This window comes from Gymnoscopelus braueri, assembly GCF_963280865.1.
Source record: "Gymnoscopelus braueri genome assembly, chromosome: 6".
In the NCBI taxonomy this organism is placed as follows: Eukaryota; Metazoa; Chordata; class Actinopteri; order Myctophiformes; family Myctophidae; genus Gymnoscopelus; species Gymnoscopelus braueri.
The window spans coordinates 51,080,411-51,100,003 of NC_137607.1; the positions used below are offsets into that span (position 1 = coordinate 51,080,411).

Consider the following 19,593-nt stretch of genomic DNA (forward strand, 5'->3'; position numbering starts at 1 on the left):
ATATGAGTTTCAGTGTAGCAAATGATTGCGAAGTTAATGACCACTGTTTTTCTCACAGGCAACCACTCCCTGGGGAACAGAGATCACTCTGACATGCTAAACCACTGCCTGTTGGGAGGAGTACTTTTCACAGCTGAATAATGTATAGTGAATATTGAGCGGTTAGAGATAAAAACAAAAGAGTGGAAAGGCAAAGGCTAAAGCATACACTGCTCCGTCAACCATGAATGTGCCGACACAACAGGAGCTTGGGTGGAACGTTCACACAGGGGTCAACTGGGGTTGCTAGCTGGGGTCAACACAATCAGTGGCATCTTCTGGGTAGCATAGAGGTGCACGCCAAATTCCATGCCAATCCAGCCAGTAGTTTTTTTGGGGATCAAAGTAGTAGATGGATGGAGCTTTTTTCTCTCCTTTATTATTACAGAAAAGGTCACACTTCGACCACTCCCTCCCGACCCAAAGCGCCGACCTAACCTGATTTAATTCCCGAGTGCCTTGAGCACTCAACCAACCGTGTGTTTGAGGAAATGTACTTTCCTTGCGTTGCTTTGCCACTTATATTAAAGTGGCAAAGCAACTTAGTTGACTGGGGTTCCACAGGGCTCTACTGTACTCTATACTAGGTCTGCTAGTATTTAGATAGATAGATAGATAGATAGATAGATAGATAGATAGATAGATAGATAGATAGATAGATAGATAGATAGATAGATAGATAGATAGATAGATAGATAGATAGATAGATAGATACTGTAGATAGATAGATAGATAGATAGATAGATAGATAGATAGATAGATAGATAGATTTATTATCCTGCAGGGGAAATCTGGGTCGGCCAGAGGCGGCACAGCAGTTAAGGTTACACAGTTACAGGTAAAGAGTAAGGAAAACGAAAAAGTACTGTTGTGTACAGCAGTACAGCAGTACAGCGGCGAAAAACAAGAAGCATCAACAATACAGAGCAACGGTAAACGGAAGTAAAAACGAATTAAGTGTCCATTCGGTCAGTGCAAAAGCGTGAGAAGTGAAAGTGCTCACAGTGAAAAACACCACAAAAAAACAAACCCCTACCCTAGGTCATTAGATGACATTAGAGGTCAGAGTCTTTGAAACATCTATTTTGTCCAGGTTAAGTTACGGTTGACCTGTCCAACCGACCGTTGTGTGTCTCATTGGAGATCTTCAAAGCGACCATTTCCATTTACACCAAATCACCTGGCCGAATATTGTTGTGGCGCGTTGTGAGCTTGTACCACTTTCTCTATTATTCCGCTTTGCTTGTGTGTGGCTGACCAGCATGCAGGCAACAGTGGCCCCTGCACTGGGGACTGAACCACAGCCCAGTCTAGTGTCTAGTCTCTTATCCATTATTCCAGTGGTTCTCAATCTGTGGGCCGTGAGGATATTCCAAGTGGGCCCCAAAATAACACTAAGATTTTACTGATAATATAACATTAATATAGAAAATAAGAATGTAAAAATATTTAAAACTTTGATTGTGATAAATATGAACACAATTGATTAATTTATCATTACCCAACTGGCTGCAAAAGCTTTAAAGAGATTTACTAGTGGGCCCCAATCCAGAAAAGGTTGAGAACCACTGCATTATTCCAAATCCCTTGCTTCCTCTCCTTGATCTCCACTTCCCCTGCTACCTCCCCCTTTCTTCACAAGCCCCCCCCCCCCTCCTCCCTCCCTCCCTCCCTCCCTCCCTCCCTCGACACACACCTCATCCTCTTCTTCCTCCTCCACCTCCTCCACCGACCTCCTTTTCTTTCTGAGTTCACTGACTGAGTTACGAGCCAAGCGCTTACCTTTCTCACAAGTGGCTCCGCCATAGCTGGGCAGACACAGACACACAAAGGAGCTGATCTCATCAATGCAGGTGCCCCCGTTCTGGCAGGGGTTAGACTGGCAGTCGTCAATGTCTGTAGAGGGAGAGAGAGACAGACAGACAGACAGACAGACAGACAGACAGACAGACAGACAGACAGACAGACGGAGATAAAGAGAGGGGAGGTGAGTAAGAGAGCGTGAGAGGTCACAGTATTGACATGCAAAATACATAATTTAAATACAAGTAAAATAAAGCAAAAATTATTTCAAAAACTACCTGCCCAGACAGGGACCGAGAAACCCCAACAGAGAGCTACACCTTTATTTGAAAGATCAGAGGGATTTCTGTGCAAGATATAATTAAAGGAAATTGATTGAGCTTCATCAAAAGTGCTTTAGTAGGCACCGAAGCACATGGTACCAATTACAATATGTCCAGAGGATAGGCCTCTGTTCTGCTGTCAGACCTAGCCTCAGCTAACTTAAGAGGTAGTGTGACACAAAGAGAGAGAGAGAGAGAGAGAGAGAGAGAGAGAGAGAGAGAGAGAGAGAGAGAGAGAGAGAGAGAGAGACACACCATCGGACGGAGAGAGTGAAAAGGAAGTTGGAAAGTTCCAAACTGAGAAGAATTCAGCACACCCACACCAACGAATTCTCGCCTCTTTCTGCAGCAGGTATTCAAATGTGATGAGGCCATTTTTCTAAAACGTGCCTAAAGCCAAACGCGTCGTAGATTGGCTATGTTCAATGCAAGACACCGATGTGCAATTAAGTGTAAATCAGGCTTTAGTGACCCGGCATGAACACATGCACACGCACAGATGGACACAGAAACCCCCCCCCCACACACACACACACCCACACACACATTTTGCAGAGGCGTCAGAGGGACGGCAGCCCTCGTTCAGCTGAAAAATAGTAATCGTATATTTCTCTGGCTGATCTGGGCCTGAGGGCAAAATCATTAAAACTGCAGCTGGTATCTCACAATCCTCTGCCCTCACAACATCTGAGTGAGTCCCTAGGGCCCGATGAGGGGTCAGGAGAGAGAGAGGGGTGATGGAGAGAAGGTGTGCAGGAAGGAATGATGGTAGGAGAGAAAAGGTGCAGGAAAGGGCCTCAGGAAAAAGAGAGAGTGATGCTAAAGATCATTTAGTATAGTGGTTCTCAACTTTTTCTTTTTTTTTTGCTCTGGAACGCTAGAATATTTCAAACAATTCTCAAGGACCCCACCTCCCCACCTCCCCACAACAGCATACAGTATATCGTTGCTGTCGGGTGAAACCTTGTATGTCCAAAACCGTTCCTTTTTTGATTATTATTCAAAAAAGAAAAAAAAAATAGTGTAAATAGTACAGCTCACAACTCGTTGTATCGCGATGCATTGTGAGCTTGTCGATCTGCTATTTTCACTACTTTCGTGATACTCTTGTATGATGACGTAGGGCATTAATTTACAAAAGAAAAACCTAAAAAGTTGAAATATGGAGATACAAGGTTTCTGCCCGACAACAATGATATTATTTAGTTCATAAGAAGGCATAGCACAGTCATTCTATTAAAAATATATATAACAATATTTTACATAAAAGCCTTATTTATACTCAGTGGCACACTGATGTTTGCGCCAAAAATACGATCTACAACAAAGTACATCAAGCCCTAAACAGTCTTTATTTCATTTTTAGCTTTTCCCCCATACTACGCCTATTAGTTCAAAAGACTCTATGCACAGCAGCCATATTCAAAAGAAATTGGGGCTCTTCCTTACTTCCTTCACAGGTGTTACCAATGATGCTAATTAAGAATCAAAATGCCGATATTGTGAGACCAGCTTCACAGCTGATGCTCAGGCTTGGACTGGATGTTATCAAAAACTGATTTAAACGCGAGAGACACACACTCAGTCTTTCTGCCTCTCTTTCGGGCAGTCTCTCTCTCTTTCCATCTGTCGAGACTGCAAGCCAGTAGATTAATGTGCTACCTGTACAGCTGTTACAAAAAAAAAAGAACACTTGGCGTGGGGCCTAATACCAACAAGCATCTGGCCGGACTTAATAGAATCACACTCTGGCAATTAGCTGTTATAAAAAGGACCTGACACCTGTGTAGTACTAAGCAAAAATAACCAACACTTGTATTATTCTTCGCAGACATACAGTATACTGTAGTTCAGAGTTAAGCTCCTTACACGCTGGGAGCATGACAGCAGCACGGTGGCGCAGTGGTTAGCACCACTGTTGGGTTTCCTCCCACAACAGAAGACATGCATGCCTGGTACATACTCCTGCCAATGCACTTGACCAAGGTACTGGCATTACAAACCAGTTTGCCTTGCAGGTTGCTCACTGCTCCTACAGTATGTAGTTAGGACACTTTTCCCCCAAGGAGATAATAAAAGAGTGTGAAAATGCTCTGTCTGTTTGTTTGAATAAACAATACGAAAATGCGTTGGTGGATGTTTCACGTCTAACTATTAATTTGGTGATACTTCATTGAATTGAATTGAATTTTATGACTTTTATCCCCGATTTCACACATTTCTGTGTGTTGTCACTGCTGTTGTATCCTACTGGCTCACCTCTCAGTGAGGGGCCTCCATCGGGAGGATATAGCGCCTCCATCCTACTCCTCCCGTCCAACACTCCCTGCTGACAGGTGCCGCTCAAAGCAGTTTAAATTAATGACACAAAATAAATGTGTGTAAAGACCTTTATAGTTTAGGTGTTGCTCATTTTGAAGGCAACTTCATTAAAAAGGATGAACTGTTAAAAAAAACTGTTTTAAAAAAACACAACAAAGGAGAAGTCATGTCACCGTTATGAAGGTGAAGGGTTGATGCCCTAATATTAAAGTTACTGCCACTGCTAACCACCTAAACCAATACTTTGTTGACTGGTCCCCCAGGCGTCTATACTTGGTCCAATCCAAATATATTTGCAGAAAATAGCCGAATGTTTGCCTATTTTCTGCAAATGTTAGCCTATTATGGCATTACGGTTCATGTGGTGAAATAAGCATTCTCTGTTACGCTAATGACATTGACAAAGCAGAAAAGTGAGGCCATATGGCTGGGCTGAGCACATTGTTCCTCAGGGTCTAACACCATCTACCTTCCTGTCCGCTCCTCTGACAGTGACGAGAGTGCCAGGACACAGCAGGCTTGTCCACTCACTGTCCACTCCATGACTGCTCTGCCCAGCTGGCGAACTGAAGAGGTGGTCCAACTGAAGCAGGTGGCAGTGTGTGTGTGTGTGTGTGTGTGTGTGTGTGTGTGTGTGTGTGTGTGTGTGTGTGTGTGTGTGTGTGTGTGTGTGTGTGTGTGTGTGTGTGTGTGTGTGTGTGTGTGTGTGTGTGTGAGTGTTTAATGAAGTTGAGCATTTGTGTGTTTGTCCGTCCATCCTTCTCTGGCTTGCTACCCAGGACAACACAAGAAGGCAGAGTGACCATGGTGTCCACAATGGAGCCAGTGGTGCAATGTTTATCTGTTGGCACGGAATGGATGGAAGCGTAGATAACCATGGGCCATATGGGTAATTGTGGGATACAGCTAGCTGGCTGGCGATGCTGCCGTTATCTGTCCATGCCAAAGCCATTAAGTCCAAACTTAACGGAAGAGACAGCTAAATATGTAATAGTTGACATCGATAAAAACTCATGACAGCATAACAAACAATATCAAATTGTTATTTAGTTTGGCTTCACTGACAACCTAAAAATATGTTGTTTGGAATTGGGCACGGAGGGAGTGTTTACCCTCCAAGCACCCTCCTTTTTTTTACTTAGCGCCTTATCTGTGTTTCTATGAGGCCAAACAAACAGTTTTAGTTCAGAACTTATATCCAGGGTTTAGAAAGCGACATGTAGCCTACCGTTACAAAATGATTGATAGAACAAAATTCATTTTTAGTTTAAGGGGTAGAAGATTAACACATTGAATGCCAAAAACGGTCCGGACCGTTTTTGAGGGTCCAAACGAGAAGTGCCGAAAACGGTCCGGACCGTTTTTGACCCAATTCTATTTTTATACATGTGGGCCACGTGGGGCGCTAAAACGAAACTTTTCACCCAAAGAGTTTCTGAGAAGAAGAGGCTGGATCTGGCTCCATGTCAAAAATCCTTCCGGTCGGCGTTTTCAATGTTATCTCCTTGACTAAAAGCTTAATATCTCCATTTCTTTTTAATGTGGTGGAAACGAGCCGTTTTCGATCGGCGATCACGCTGCAATGGAGGGTCGCGTTGGAAATATTATTGTTCCAGGCGTTAGTCGGGACCCTCCGCCGTCTCGCACGCACGCTTTGTTTACATGCACTTCCGCGTCTGGGCTTCTCACAGCACGAAACGTATAACGCAAGTGGATGGAAGAAATGCAGGCACTCAACGTATAATATTTTAATAAACCTCTGGCACCCAATGTGTTAACATAATTAATCCTCTAAACGTAAAGTGATTTTTGAGTGATGAACCTTTTTCCCAGGAGATCCAGTATTTTGGAGTAGAACTTTTCAGGAGGTGGGAGAAGAAGTGGATGATGGATGGGAAGCGAGAGAGAGAGAGAGAGAGAGAGAGAGAGAGAGAGAGAGAGAGAGAGAGAGAGAGAGAGAGAGAGAGAGAGAGAGAGATTTGAGGGAGTGCAGAAAGAGAGGAGCTGAGGCAATGTCTGTTGATGGAAAATCTGGAGGCTCATGGCAGGTGTGGAAAAAAAATAATGAATAATTGAGAAAGGACTAAGAAGAAAGAAGGAGAGAGAGAGAGAGAGAGAGAGAGAGGGGAGGGGGGAGAACAAGAAAAAAGGGACAGAATTAGATTGTGGCTGGTCCTTGGATGCAGCTATCATTGTTATCTCCCTATAGGCACTGTTTGTCAGGCACAGATCAGATCATCCTGCCCGTCTCTCCTGTGTACTAGAACAGAGCTTCACCAACCCCTACTACCCTCACCACCCGTCAAAACTGAACTTGTAGATCTGCTATTTTCGGTGCTCGACACCGGCGCGCCACTAAGTATAAATCAGCCTTTTTTTGCCAGCTCTGGAGGGTCTTTTTCTTGCACCACCACAGTGAGATTTATGCCTTCAATTCCAACGCCGGCTGGGGCATTTGTGAACGTTGAGGCCAAATAAAAAGTAAACAGCTTTCTCCGTTTTATAAATGAGATCTCAAACGCAATCAACAGTTTCATGGCTATAGGAATCCTTGTGGGTGTCGCCGTCAAGGGAGAGAGAAAAACAGAGTGTGAGGAAGTCTACTCAGTGAAAGGTAATAAAGGTATGGAGGACAGAATCGATTTGAGCCAGGGTCTTTCGACGGGCCAGGGTTAGAAGGTTCCATGCCATTCTATTGTGTTTGTCTTTGTATAAAAGACGTGAAAGATAAAAACTAAATAGATTTGAGCCTTGCCTGGATACTTTTTTTAAATATCAAGGTACAGTATAAATGAAGTGACATGGCTGCTTTTTATGTGGAGGGCCAGTTAAACTAGTCCATACCCGGGGATGCACACACCCAAACTATTTTGTAGACTTGAGACTGCAACTGGCAGGACATATCCCAGCCTGAGAAAAGTAAAAAAAAATCACCTTCGATCAATTTCAAATCAATATACCAACCCACTGAGGAGAAAAAACATCCACATACAGTAACTGTATAAAAGTCCATATCCGCTGACTGTGTCAGCGGATAATGGACCCACAACCCACAACCCACAGTAGCACGCTGTGCTACTGTGGGTTGTGGGTTGTAACATAATATAACTGATGAGACCCTTTTGTAATTAAAGCTTCTGCGCTTTATTGACCACGTACGCACGCACGCACGCACGCACGCACGCACGCACGCACGCACGCACGCACGCACGCACGCACACACGCATGCACGCACGCACGCACGCACGCATGCACGCACAAGTCTATATAGACTACATGTAGCCCAGCTGCAGCTTGCCATGCATTTAAATCAGTCTCAAAGTCTTATAACTTTTCACAGTTGAACTCGCTATCTCTCTCTGCTGGTCTTCTGTCTGGTGTTGTGCCCTGATCCCAAAGACACAAATACACAAGACGCCTCATTGGCCTCTGGGGCTGTACATCAATGTCACCACTATCCAGATCAACTTGTCACAACTCCAAAGCAAGAAATATGACTGAGCTATATATGAGTACTGAACCTGAGACTAAACCCTTTTTCAGTTTTATAACCATTACTGTTACTTGAGATAAGATGTTTTGGTATATGAAAACCCCCATTTATATCATAATCATAACTAAATGTCTGACATTTGTAACAAACCAACCCGCGTGAACATTGGTTGAAAATTCAGCGAGGGATTTCACACAAATGCTTATAAACAGCTTAAGTTTGGGAGCTTTTCTAGTTTACTTCATGGCTTTTGCTGGCATTGACCAAAAATACCCACAATTTCCCACAACAGGATGGTAAGAGCTTTATTTTGAAATGTCATTCAGAGCAATTGCTCTCTGTGTGCGTTATATGGGGCTTGAATACATCTGGCAGCTTTTTCAAATGCCACAAACACTACCAACATCTGTTGAAAGGGTCAGCGCTGCGGCGGCCTTTCGCCTTCCATGCAAATGAATGTTTGAGGCTGGCAGCAGCATTGACATTCTGTATATAACTAACTATATTTCATAGTTCTATATAATTGCTTTGGAAAAAGTATGAACAGTCCTACTGCCGTTTCAGTGTAATGTGTTCCATTAAATGAAACAAGTAAGTGGGCCTGTCAGGGAGGAGGTGAAGAGGAGGGATACGGCCAAAAAGAGGGACGGTATATGCAGACATAAAGGACGAAGGAGCCATAAATAGCATGACAAGAATGAAAGAGGAGAAATTCAGCTACTGCACAGAAAGGGGAAGAATGAGTTACTGAGGCAGACAGAGGACAGGATGGTGAATTAATTAATGAATCAATGAATTAATGGGAAAACCTCAAAGCTTAGTGCCCATATTCCTGCAACATTTTGTCATCCTTGGGGGATAAATATTATCGTAGGAGCCACTGTGTGAATATGTTAAATCGTTTCATAGTATGCTAGTCTACTATGTATGGATACGTGGCTTGGGTTCCTCTGACACTCGGGGACACAGGTAGATGGTTCAGACATGTTTTTTGTTGACTGGCAAGATGTTACAAGCCAGAGCAGATGGAATTGCTGTCGTGGCAGAGGCTCTCTCTTGAGTTTGTGGATGACTGATTCATCCTGTGTGCATCGACTACAACAGGTGTGCTGCAGTCACACCCAGCTCAGTCCAATTAGTTTGGATTTAGGCCAGGTGTGACTGCATAAATCAGCCATCACCCACACCACAGTAGAATTGAACGCACACACGCACACTCTGTCCCTACCTCTCTCTCTCTCTCTCTCTCTCTCTCTCTCTTACACAACAACTCGTGCACACAAACACAAACACAAACACCCACACATACAGCAGGCTGGCATGCGATCACAGGCACACTCATTATAGTGTGTCACGTGATCTGCACCAAATCCCCGTCACAGTGCTTCAACGCCCAGCAGTTTGTCATAGCAGTGCAGAAAACAGTGCAGACTTCTCTGCAGCCATCCGCATTATAGCACTAGGGCCTGATCAATTACACACAGTTAATGACAACCACAGTCTTCACTTATCATGTCATGGGGGGGGGGGGTGGGGGGATTGCACATTCATGCAAGCAAAGATGTGCTAGAACACACACACACACACACACACACACACACACACACACACACACACACACACACACACACACACACACACACACACACACACACACACACACACACACACACACAGTGGGTGGCTGTCTGGGCTGCTGTCCTATCAATCGGTAGTGGTGACAGATGGTCTCCCTTCCTCCTAATTGCCTCCCAAATATGTCTGAAACTATATAGAAACAAATTGACATGACATACTGATAAAATGGGGCCTTTGAAATGGAAATGTTCTCCCCGTGAAGGCTTTTTCAGAGAGGTACGTCACTTGTCATTGTGTCAGACCCCCAAATGATTGACTTCCATTAGGTTGCTGAGAGGCGCTGACATTTCCCTGCCCTCCAACAAAGATGGATACCTTTCTATTGAACCACTGCTTGTCTAAACTATGTGCTCACTCAATACACCTTGTGAGTGTCCGTGGCTCTGATTTTATTTAGCGTGCGTGCGCACGTCTGTATTAGACAGGGTTGCAGAGAGGGTTGCATGAAAATGTCAATAATGCAATAAGGTGTATGGTTTTGATTACTTCCTTTCCTACTTACATACTGTAGCATTACATATACTGTACATGTGTGTATACAATAACATCCTGAGTTTACTGTGTAAGAATGGACCCTTACGCTAATTCTACACCATCAGAGTTATGATTTTACCATGCATATTATATGCATGTATTAGTTTGTCATCGCATGTTTTTTATGTGGACGTGTCCGTGTGTATATGTGTATTATACTGTGTGCGTGTGTGTATTATACTGTGTGTGTGCGTGTGTGTATTATACTGTGTGTGTGCAGAGCCCTCGGCTGCCAGACATGTGGGGGTTTGAGTAGATTTCAAAGGAATCCCAGTGATCAACAGGGAACACAGAGAACAAACAGACAAGTACACAAGAGTGCTGTTACAGCCACAGGCTACACTCGTCTCCAGAGAAGTCAGAGCTCAACTGATCAACCTACACAGTCAAATCTGGAAGTGCAATGGTAAGTGTGCGATTGGTTACATTTGTGTACTGAAGTAGTCATAGTGTTTTGTGAAAAACCTCTACTAAAAACAAATAAAGTACATTTATTTGGTTATAATCTCTGAAGACAGATTAATTGGGTTCCCAGATTGATCAGGTCAGATTGATTGTTATGATATCCTAGGATGAATGGTACAGTAGAAAAAAATCATAACTCCATCCCAGGTCTTTGAGATCTGACGTTCATAGTGACAGAACACTATGCAGCGCCCCACCGGAAGTCTCGCTAGTGTTCTGTTACTATGAAAAATGAAAAAAAATCAAAAATATGCGATCTAGCGCAAGGCCCATAGTCGCGAGTTTTTAGCTGTGGCGGACACAGGATGGAGTTATGACATTTTTCTGATGTACCATTCATGCTAGGATATCATAACATCATAGAAAAGGTAAGAAAACCGTGGGGCAAAATTCCCCTTTAAGACTTTTGGATACTGTACATACACTGTAGATACATGGCAGGTGTTTATAAACAGCTTGAAGCCCAGACAGTGTATTGGGAGCCTCACACAGTACGTCCTCCAAACCCATCAGGGCTCCCTGGCTTTTTCACGGGTTGGGAGCAAATCCAGCCTAAAAGCTCCGCTCCAGAAAATCACAGTGTAGCATGAAATATACAATCTACGGGGGAAGTTTAGCATTCATTCTCGTGTGCAGCTCTGCGTATATATGAGCAGCATGCGTATATCTGCGAGAATGTGTGTGCGTGTGTGTGTGTGTGTGTGTGTGTGTGTGTGTGTGTGTGTGTGTGTGTGTGTGCGCGCTTATCATTCAGACAGACAGGTCCGGGCTGTTGTTGACAGGCTGCTGCAACACACACAGCAGCAGCCCGGAAAATGTAATGAGGAAAAATGTCACAACATCTCACGTCTCTGCTAGCCTTCCGTTCTGACAGCCTCACTCCGCTCACAGTATGAGAGTGTCTCTGTGTGTGTGTGTGTGTGTGTGTGTGTGTGTGTGTGTGTGTGTGTGTGTGTGTGTGTGTGTGTGTGTGTGTGTGTGTGGTGTGTGTGTGTGTGTGTGTGTGTGTGTATGTGTGTGCATGCGTGTGTGTAAAGCTCGATTACTTTGTCGTACGGCTGAGTCGAAAAAAATGCCAATCTATAAGCTCACAAAGCGTCGAGATTGCGAGCCGTTGCGAGCTTGTAGATCGGCTATATTTTTGCTGTGCGACAATTATTAAGTGCGAGTCTCTGTGTGGGCATGTGTGTTTTTTCATGTGTGTGTGAGTCTCTGTTCACTGACTTCATCTTTGCTATCTGCTTTATATTTGGACTGGAAGAGGGGAGGGGGGCAGAAGCCAGGGGAAAGAGTGATTTCATGTTTGCTCTATCTATACAGTGTGGAAGATGGGGGGTGGAGGGTACACAGAGAGACAGAAATAACAAAGTACACACTGAGGTATCAACAAAGAGGCTGACTTTGTTTTCCTTCAGTTGCATTTCCCTTGCATTTCCTCACCTCCTCTCCTCTCCTCTCTACTTTAACAATGTAATTTATTATACATTACTTATTCATTTCTATTCAAAGTAATAATGTCGTAGTATTACTTTCTTTGCCAAGTAATGTGTTATATTATTTTTTGCCTTACTTTCATGTTGAATGAAGCTTAAAGTCATACTGTGCAACTTGTTCCAATTAAAACAAAAGTAATCTTAACCACATTAAAGGACGACTTCACATTTTCAACCTATCTTCATATAATTGGTCCTCACTAATCTCATGATAAAATGGTAAAGAAAATAATTCTACTTGGTCTGTGTCTCATAAGAGGGTGGTGGACACTTCAAGAAACCGCCTACCACTGATATCATCATTAGACAGGTTTGTTTTTTCAAGCAAGATTGATTTTTGTTTTTTTTCCAGGAAGAGAAAGCATGCAGCACCCTCTTTCTGCAAAGAGTAAAAGCCAATAATAGTCTAAAGGTATAGACAAACTGCATCGTCATTAGTGTGCAAATAACTGTAAATAACAGTTTCTGAAAGAAATGCATTGTTTGACACAACTGTAATAATATTACCCTATTTGTTAAAGTAGTCTGTTCTATTACTTAATAATGCGCACATGCAGTAATAGTATGTTCACTGTCTATGAGAGAGACAGGGCTAGTAGCTGAGGTTTTCAAACCAGAAACCAGAATTTAAACACAAATTCCCTTTTTTCTTCTTCTTTCCCTTCTCGTTCTTCTCTGCTAACTTAATCGAGCCATATCCCTCCTTCACTGGTGTGGTGAGTCATACTTATTTTTTCATTAAGTCCCTTCCTTGTCTCTTCACCTTCCGCTTCCTCTCCCTTCCTCTGGTTATCGCTAAATGGCTATAGTTTATCCTCCTTAACCCCCATGGGTCCTTCCTTCCAGGCTAATTTCCTTGGGCTCCTGTGGTCTTAGAGGTGTCCTTTAAGAGGCCCTCAGTGCTTGCAGCAGTGTCCCTCTGGGACCAAATGGATTTAGGCCCAGTCCCTGAACAGCTTTATCTGCTCCACACACCGAGGATATGATCATTACAACACACACATCACCTGGCTTTAGGAGAAGCCCTGCACCAACTCATTCAAATGGATCACATGTTCCAGTACTTTCAGTTTGATTTTAAGTTCCCTCCATTCTTCATACTTTCCTATCGTGCTTCATTTCTTTATTCCATTTGTTCTTTTCACCTTTAAAAAAATAAATAAAATTTATATAGTTTTCTATGTTCCATACAGTACTTCCTTGCTTTATTCATTCCCTTGGTTACTTCCATCTAAGCGAGCATACTTAGTTAAGAAATTGTATAACTCTTCTCTTAAAGTAGAGCAGTTCCCCAGGGGGGTGAACGACAGGCTATTCTCTGCCTCTTGTCGCTATTCCTGACATACTTTAAGAGGAAACAGTGAAGTGAAATGATCTATTTCTATCTCCACACACGGTCAAAATCAATTAATCATTGACAGTGAAATTACCCAAGAAGACTTTTTGGATGTCTGAAGTCCATTCCTTGCATTGAAAAGCTATTTCTGTAAACAAATAACGGGCTTGCCAACACATATCCTCCGTTTTTTAAAGGATAGTCATTTACAACTTCTCAGCCCATTCATCTTGCCTGAAAATGAACACTGAGCCACTTACAGGGCTATCTGGCAAGGGACTGAAACACTTCCTCTCTGTTACGTTCCTCTATCTCTTCCTCCTTAATATTTTTTCACATGATTATCTTCCTCTTCCTCTTCTTCTCTTTCATTCTCCTCTACTGCTATTTTTTCCCCCCGGTCCGTCCCTGGTCAACCAATGTTGAGATAAGAAAAACTCCTCTTTATTCTACCGCCTCTTCCCCAGGGCAAGATGGACGACTGATGTTCACTGTATATACAGTATGTGCATAATGAATGTGTGTGAGATGTGTGTACTGTATGTGTGTGTGTGCTTGTGTGAAGTGTGAACGTACAGTATTTGAATACGTGCTGGTTCCCTGAGTGTGTGTGTGTGTGTGTGTGTGTGTGTGTGCACCTGGCCAGCTGATAAGACCTGTAACACTCTCTGGTCTTCAAGGGAAATCGATTTGTCCCGCCTTCTACACACAAACAGGCGCGCGCACACACCCACCCACCCACGCATGCACGCACGCACGCGCAAACAACTAACCTAAATGAAATGCATATCACCTTCACACACCCACTTTGCATATACATCCAAATACCATCCCAGCTGTGCTAAATTGCAGAGAGGAGCAGTAAAGCCGAGGCAGGTAAAAGTGGCAGCTTTATAAAAGGCGTGTGTGTGTGTGTGTGTGTGTGTGTGTGTGTGTGTGTGTGTGTGTGTGTGTGTGTGTGTGTGTGTGTGGGCGTGTGGGTGTGTATGCGTGTTTTAAAATGTGTCCTAGGAACTTGGCCACAAGAGCTCATTAATCTGCAGGTATATATATATATATATATATATATATGTATATATATATATATATATATATCACACACACACACACACACACACACACCCACATACACACACATACCCCCCCCCCCCACACACACACACACACACACACACACACACACACACACACACACACACACACACACACACACACACACACACACACACACACACACACACACACACACACACACACACACACACACAGAGAGAGCCATGCAGCTCATTGTCATTCTATTGTGCACAGGGTATGTCCTTTGTTTCTCATTGTCCTCAGGAGTTTGGAGAGGAAAGCATTCCATGCTGATTGTGTGTGTGTGTGTGTGTGTGTGTGTGTGTGTGTGTGTGTGTGTGTGTGTGTGTGTGTGTGTGTGTGTGTGTGTGTGTGTGTGTGTGTGTGTGTGTGTGTGTGTGTGTGTGTGTGTGTGTGTGCGCGCGCGCACGCGTGCGTGTGTGAGTGTGCGTGTGCGTGTGTGTACAGTACATATGTAATCTGCACATCTGATTGTGTATATATGTTTATACTGTACTAGACCTGTGCCCGTCGGGCACCGGCCTACTTGGGAACGATGCAAATAGGGAACAATGAAAATAGGCAATGCATGCTGTTATACCCGTTGTCATAGCACCCATTTTAACCGTCTGTCTGTCTGTGTCCCTTTTGTGCTCATACTGTATGGAGATCTCTGTCTCTATCTGTCTGCCTGTATCCCTTTTATTCACATATATGGAGATCCCTAATGTTATCAGTATATGGGCACATATGGGCATGCCCATATATTGGCATATGGGGGGGATCGGCAGTTGTGGAAAGTCCTTGTGCAGTTGTGGGGAATTCGGCAGGTGTGGGAAATTTGCCAAATAAAGCTAAGGCTGGGGGTGCCATGGCAATCTATAGACCATATTCACACGGCGGCCATGTTGCTATTAAGTCAATGAAGTGCCACCCCGGTTGCCACGGCAACGGGGTGGCACTTTCAATGTTAAATTCCAAAATGGCCGCCGTGTGAATATGGTCTATTGGCTCATTCGGGCCACGGCCAGAGCCTTTTCTGGTGGTTCTGGACAACCGCCGATCTGACCGACTCGACGCCGGGCACTGCACTCCATCGGGTTGTCTGTGACACGTGTGTCGAATTTGAAGGCGGTCGGTCAAACGGTTGTCGAGATACGTGGATTATAGATGTCACGTGCGTGCGTGCGTGCGTGCGTGCGTGCGTGCGTGCGTGCGTGCGTGCGTGCGTGCGTGCGTGCGTGCGTGCGTGCGTGCGTGCGTGCGTGCGTGCGTGCGTGCGTGCGTGCGTGCGTGCGTGCGTGCGTGCGTGCGTGCGTGCGTGAACCATTGCCTGGGCATTCCCTATCAGAGTTGTGGGACTCCTGGTGAAGTTGATGTGATTGGTTGGCGATTCCGCTAATCACGTCGCCATGGGAGACATCCATGGCGAGGGCAAATTAATGAGGCATGGGTGGACAGGTGGAGCCAGCCAATCACGGCTCTTAAGGAGCTCCCTAGATTCCAGTGAAAGCACGCCACACACACAGCATTTCAACAGTTGAACTGAAATAGTGATTACTCTCCTAAGAGATGCAGCCATAAGCCAAATTCCAATACCCAAATCTCTGCTCACTCGCTCACTCCACACTCGGTCGCCCTGTTTAACCCGGAAATCATTTGTGTCCCAATTGGTAATTTACTTTTGGAGGAGCCGAGACCGGGGAGAGAGTCAGCTCTGCAAGCTGCTTCACTGAGCGTACAACCAGTGTACACTCCAGCCTGTTCTCGTCTGCTCGCCTGAAGTGTTGACTGCCTGTTTTGTTATTGGATTGACCGTCTCCTCTGGCTATGGGATGGAAACCATGACTACGCTGTCTGGGAGATGGGGTCTAAAAGCCGTGCAGTGTCGCGGACTTCAAAGGGATGTTTTAGGGCCGACAAAACTTTGATCTTTGTGCTTATATCCTAAAAACATAACGTGCCTGCGTGCATGTGCATTTATATATAGATAAATAACAGTGATCAAATCTACTGAAGCAACACATTAAATAATGGGTTGATCTTTATTTATACAATCATGCTGTTTGCTGTGCATGGTGTGAGATAATGCATATCAAACACCTCACACTGTATATCGTCGGTGTCCAGGACGAACCAGCTAACTCCATTTTTCATCTTTTTTCATAAATCAACGCTTTTGAACACCCTTTACGTCTGTGTAAAAAAAAAAAACCCATGAAAAGTATTAAAAAGCGCCTCTGACGAAAACTCCCAACTCCATTGGATCCTCAAACTGTCCGTCAAAAACAAACAACTCCTGGACTTCCGGTTTGACGGCGACAGGAAATGGCAGACTAAAACAGCGCTCCTCCACTCACATATAAATTATCCCTAGAAACACTTGATATAACACTCAATATTCGACACAAAGCAATGGAAAGGGACAAATCCAAGAGGGCGGAAGGTGGACGACCGTCACGGCTGCAAAAGACCGATAAACCAGCCATGGAAAAAGACGTGCATGCTAATGCTAGCCATGCTAACACGGATGCTAGCGCGGATGCTAGCGCGGATGCTAACTTGATGACTAACATGTATACTGAGATCATGGCTATCCGTCCTGATATGAGGAAAGAACTCGATTCCCTCCGTGATTCACTGAGAGAGGACATGAAGAAAGAATTAACAGACTTCAGAGACGAGATTAATCAATCCCTGGGCAACATGAGGGGTGAGTTGGAAACTACAATAACACGAGTAGGTGACGTTGAACAACGTGTTATGGAAGCAGCGGACCGTAACCTTGAAGTTGAAGAGGCTCTCCAGGCTATGATTCTACTACAAGAGTCGACCCAAACAAAGCTTTTGGACCTTGAGACACGCGGAAGACGAAATAATTTACGTATATATGGGGTCCCAGAGGGAGAAGAAGATAATAACATGCTGGACTTTCTGACCAAGCTTCTGACAACAGAGGTGGGGGTACCGATTGAAACCGAGCTGAAAATACAGAGATGTCACAGGGCCCTGGGCCCAAAACCACCGAGGGAAGCTCCACCGAGATCCATAATAGCAAACTTCCTAGAGGACTACACCAAGGAACTAGTGATATCTACTGCATGGAAAAAAGGAATAGTTCACTACAAGAACCAGAGAATCTACTTCGACCACGATTACCCAGCAGAAATAAAAAAGAAAAGAGGAGAATACTCTGAAATAAGAAAACTACTCAAGACAGAAGGGATCAAATTCCGTACCCCACCCCCTGCTAAGCTTAAGGTTTTCTTTGATACTGGGACCAAGATCTACAATGATGCAAAGGAGGCTGCCAGCGATCTGAGGAAGAGGGGCTTCCCTCTCCCTGAAGAGGGGGAAACGGCGCCATCTAGAGGACTACAAAAGTCATCGTCATCATGGACCAAGGCAGGGGACAAACGCAGACAGCAGCCCATCCAACCACACCAGATAAGAGAGAAACTACGCCGCTTCCAACACGACCAGCAAGACGCCCAGGGGGACGCCCAGGAGAATGAGGAGACATGATAACACAAGCAGGGATGGATCAGGTTACTGATATAATAATGTACTCTGACAATTTAGAAATACTCTGATTTAGCCTTCAATTTGGTTTTCACTTCTTTTCATGTTTACAGGCTGATTATTTTACTTTAATTCACCTTCCAGCTCAAAATAGTTATAATGTACATAAAGTGAGTGAGCTGAGCTGAGATAGGCTGCCATAGCAGAGCAGTATGTTAACTAAAGCTTTCTTAGGAGCTTTTTTTGCGCCACAGAGGGGCCCTTTTTTCAAAGCAGGACTTCCCCTCGATTCCAAGGAGCCTTTTTGTCCTCCAGTTGTGGAAGTCACTTTAAGTTTTCTTTATCTTGATGTTATTGTCTATTTTTGTGTTTTTTCCAATTTAAATTTTAAGGTAATGTGTTGTAAGTTGAGGTGGGCAAAGTCTGACAGAGGGAAACAACCGCAATGGGTTATCAGGAATACAGGGTAATAACACTCAATGTCAATGGGTTGCATAATCCAATTAAAAGAAGTAGGGTGATTTCTAAAATGAAAAGGGAAAAATTACAAATAATCTTCTGGCAGGAGACGCATCTCTCTGACACAGAGCATGAAAAACTAAAAAAGATGGGTTTTGTGAACACATTCTATTCTAACAAATCTAACAAATTAAATTTTCAATTGACAACACAGATTAAAGATAAGGAGGGACGTTACATTTTGGTTAAAGGCAAGATAGACAATAAAGAGGTGACCTTGTTTAACGCTTATATGCCACCGGGCCACGATAAATCGCTTATTCAAAAAATGTTTAATCTCTTAGTTAAAGAGTCAACTGGAGTGGTTATATGTGGGGGAGACTGGAATGTACAATTACATAAAATTGACTCTACTAATCAACATAAAAAAGTGAATCAATACTCCTGCATTATGAGAAAAATGCTGAAGGAATCTGGCATGATAGATATATGGAGAGAACTCCACCCCACAGAAAAAGAGTTTACTTTCTATAGCTCCCCTCATTCTGAACACTCTCGGCTTGATTACTTCTTTGTCCCAGTCACAGATAGACATAGGGTAAGTGAGTGCAAGATAGGTATTAGGGATGTGTCAGATCACTCAGGTGTATATCTTACTCTACACCTAGATAATAAAAAGAAAAACTCAATATGGAGACTCAACAATAGTCTTCTGAATGACAATACATGTAAAGAATATATCAAGAAAGAGCTAGGGGATTACCTACTAAATAATGACAATGGAACAGTCACTCCAAATGTTCTGTGGGATGCTTGGAAGGCGGTTTTGAGAGGTAGACTTATATCATATGCTGCACATAAGAAGAGGTTAAAACAAGGTCACCTGTTAGAGTTACAATCGAAAATGAAGGAATTAGAAAATCTACATTCTGTCCGAAAAGACTCACAGACACTAGCCCAATTGAAATGCCTACAACAAAAAATAAATAAGATTTACAATGAAGAAAATGAGAAAAATATGAGATTTGTTAAACAAAAATACTATGAGACTGGATCTAAAGCTATGAAACTCCTCGCATGGAGACTGCGTAA

The 19,593-nt window shown here is 43.7% G+C and overlaps 1 protein-coding gene across 1 annotated transcript in view; it reads right to left on the reverse strand.

Annotated features, from left to right (window-relative positions):
• ncanb (neurocan b) overlaps positions 1-19,593 on the reverse strand; it is a gene marked incomplete at its 5' end in the record, with an annotated part of 147,976 nt that overhangs the window by 40,999 nt on the left and 87,384 nt on the right. The window contains one exon of the mRNA XM_080430638.1: positions 1,822-1,935. Within this exon, the coding sequence (XP_080286764.1) occupies positions 1,822-1,935 (114 nt within the window). The remainder of the gene's footprint in view (positions 1-1,821; positions 1,936-19,593) is intronic.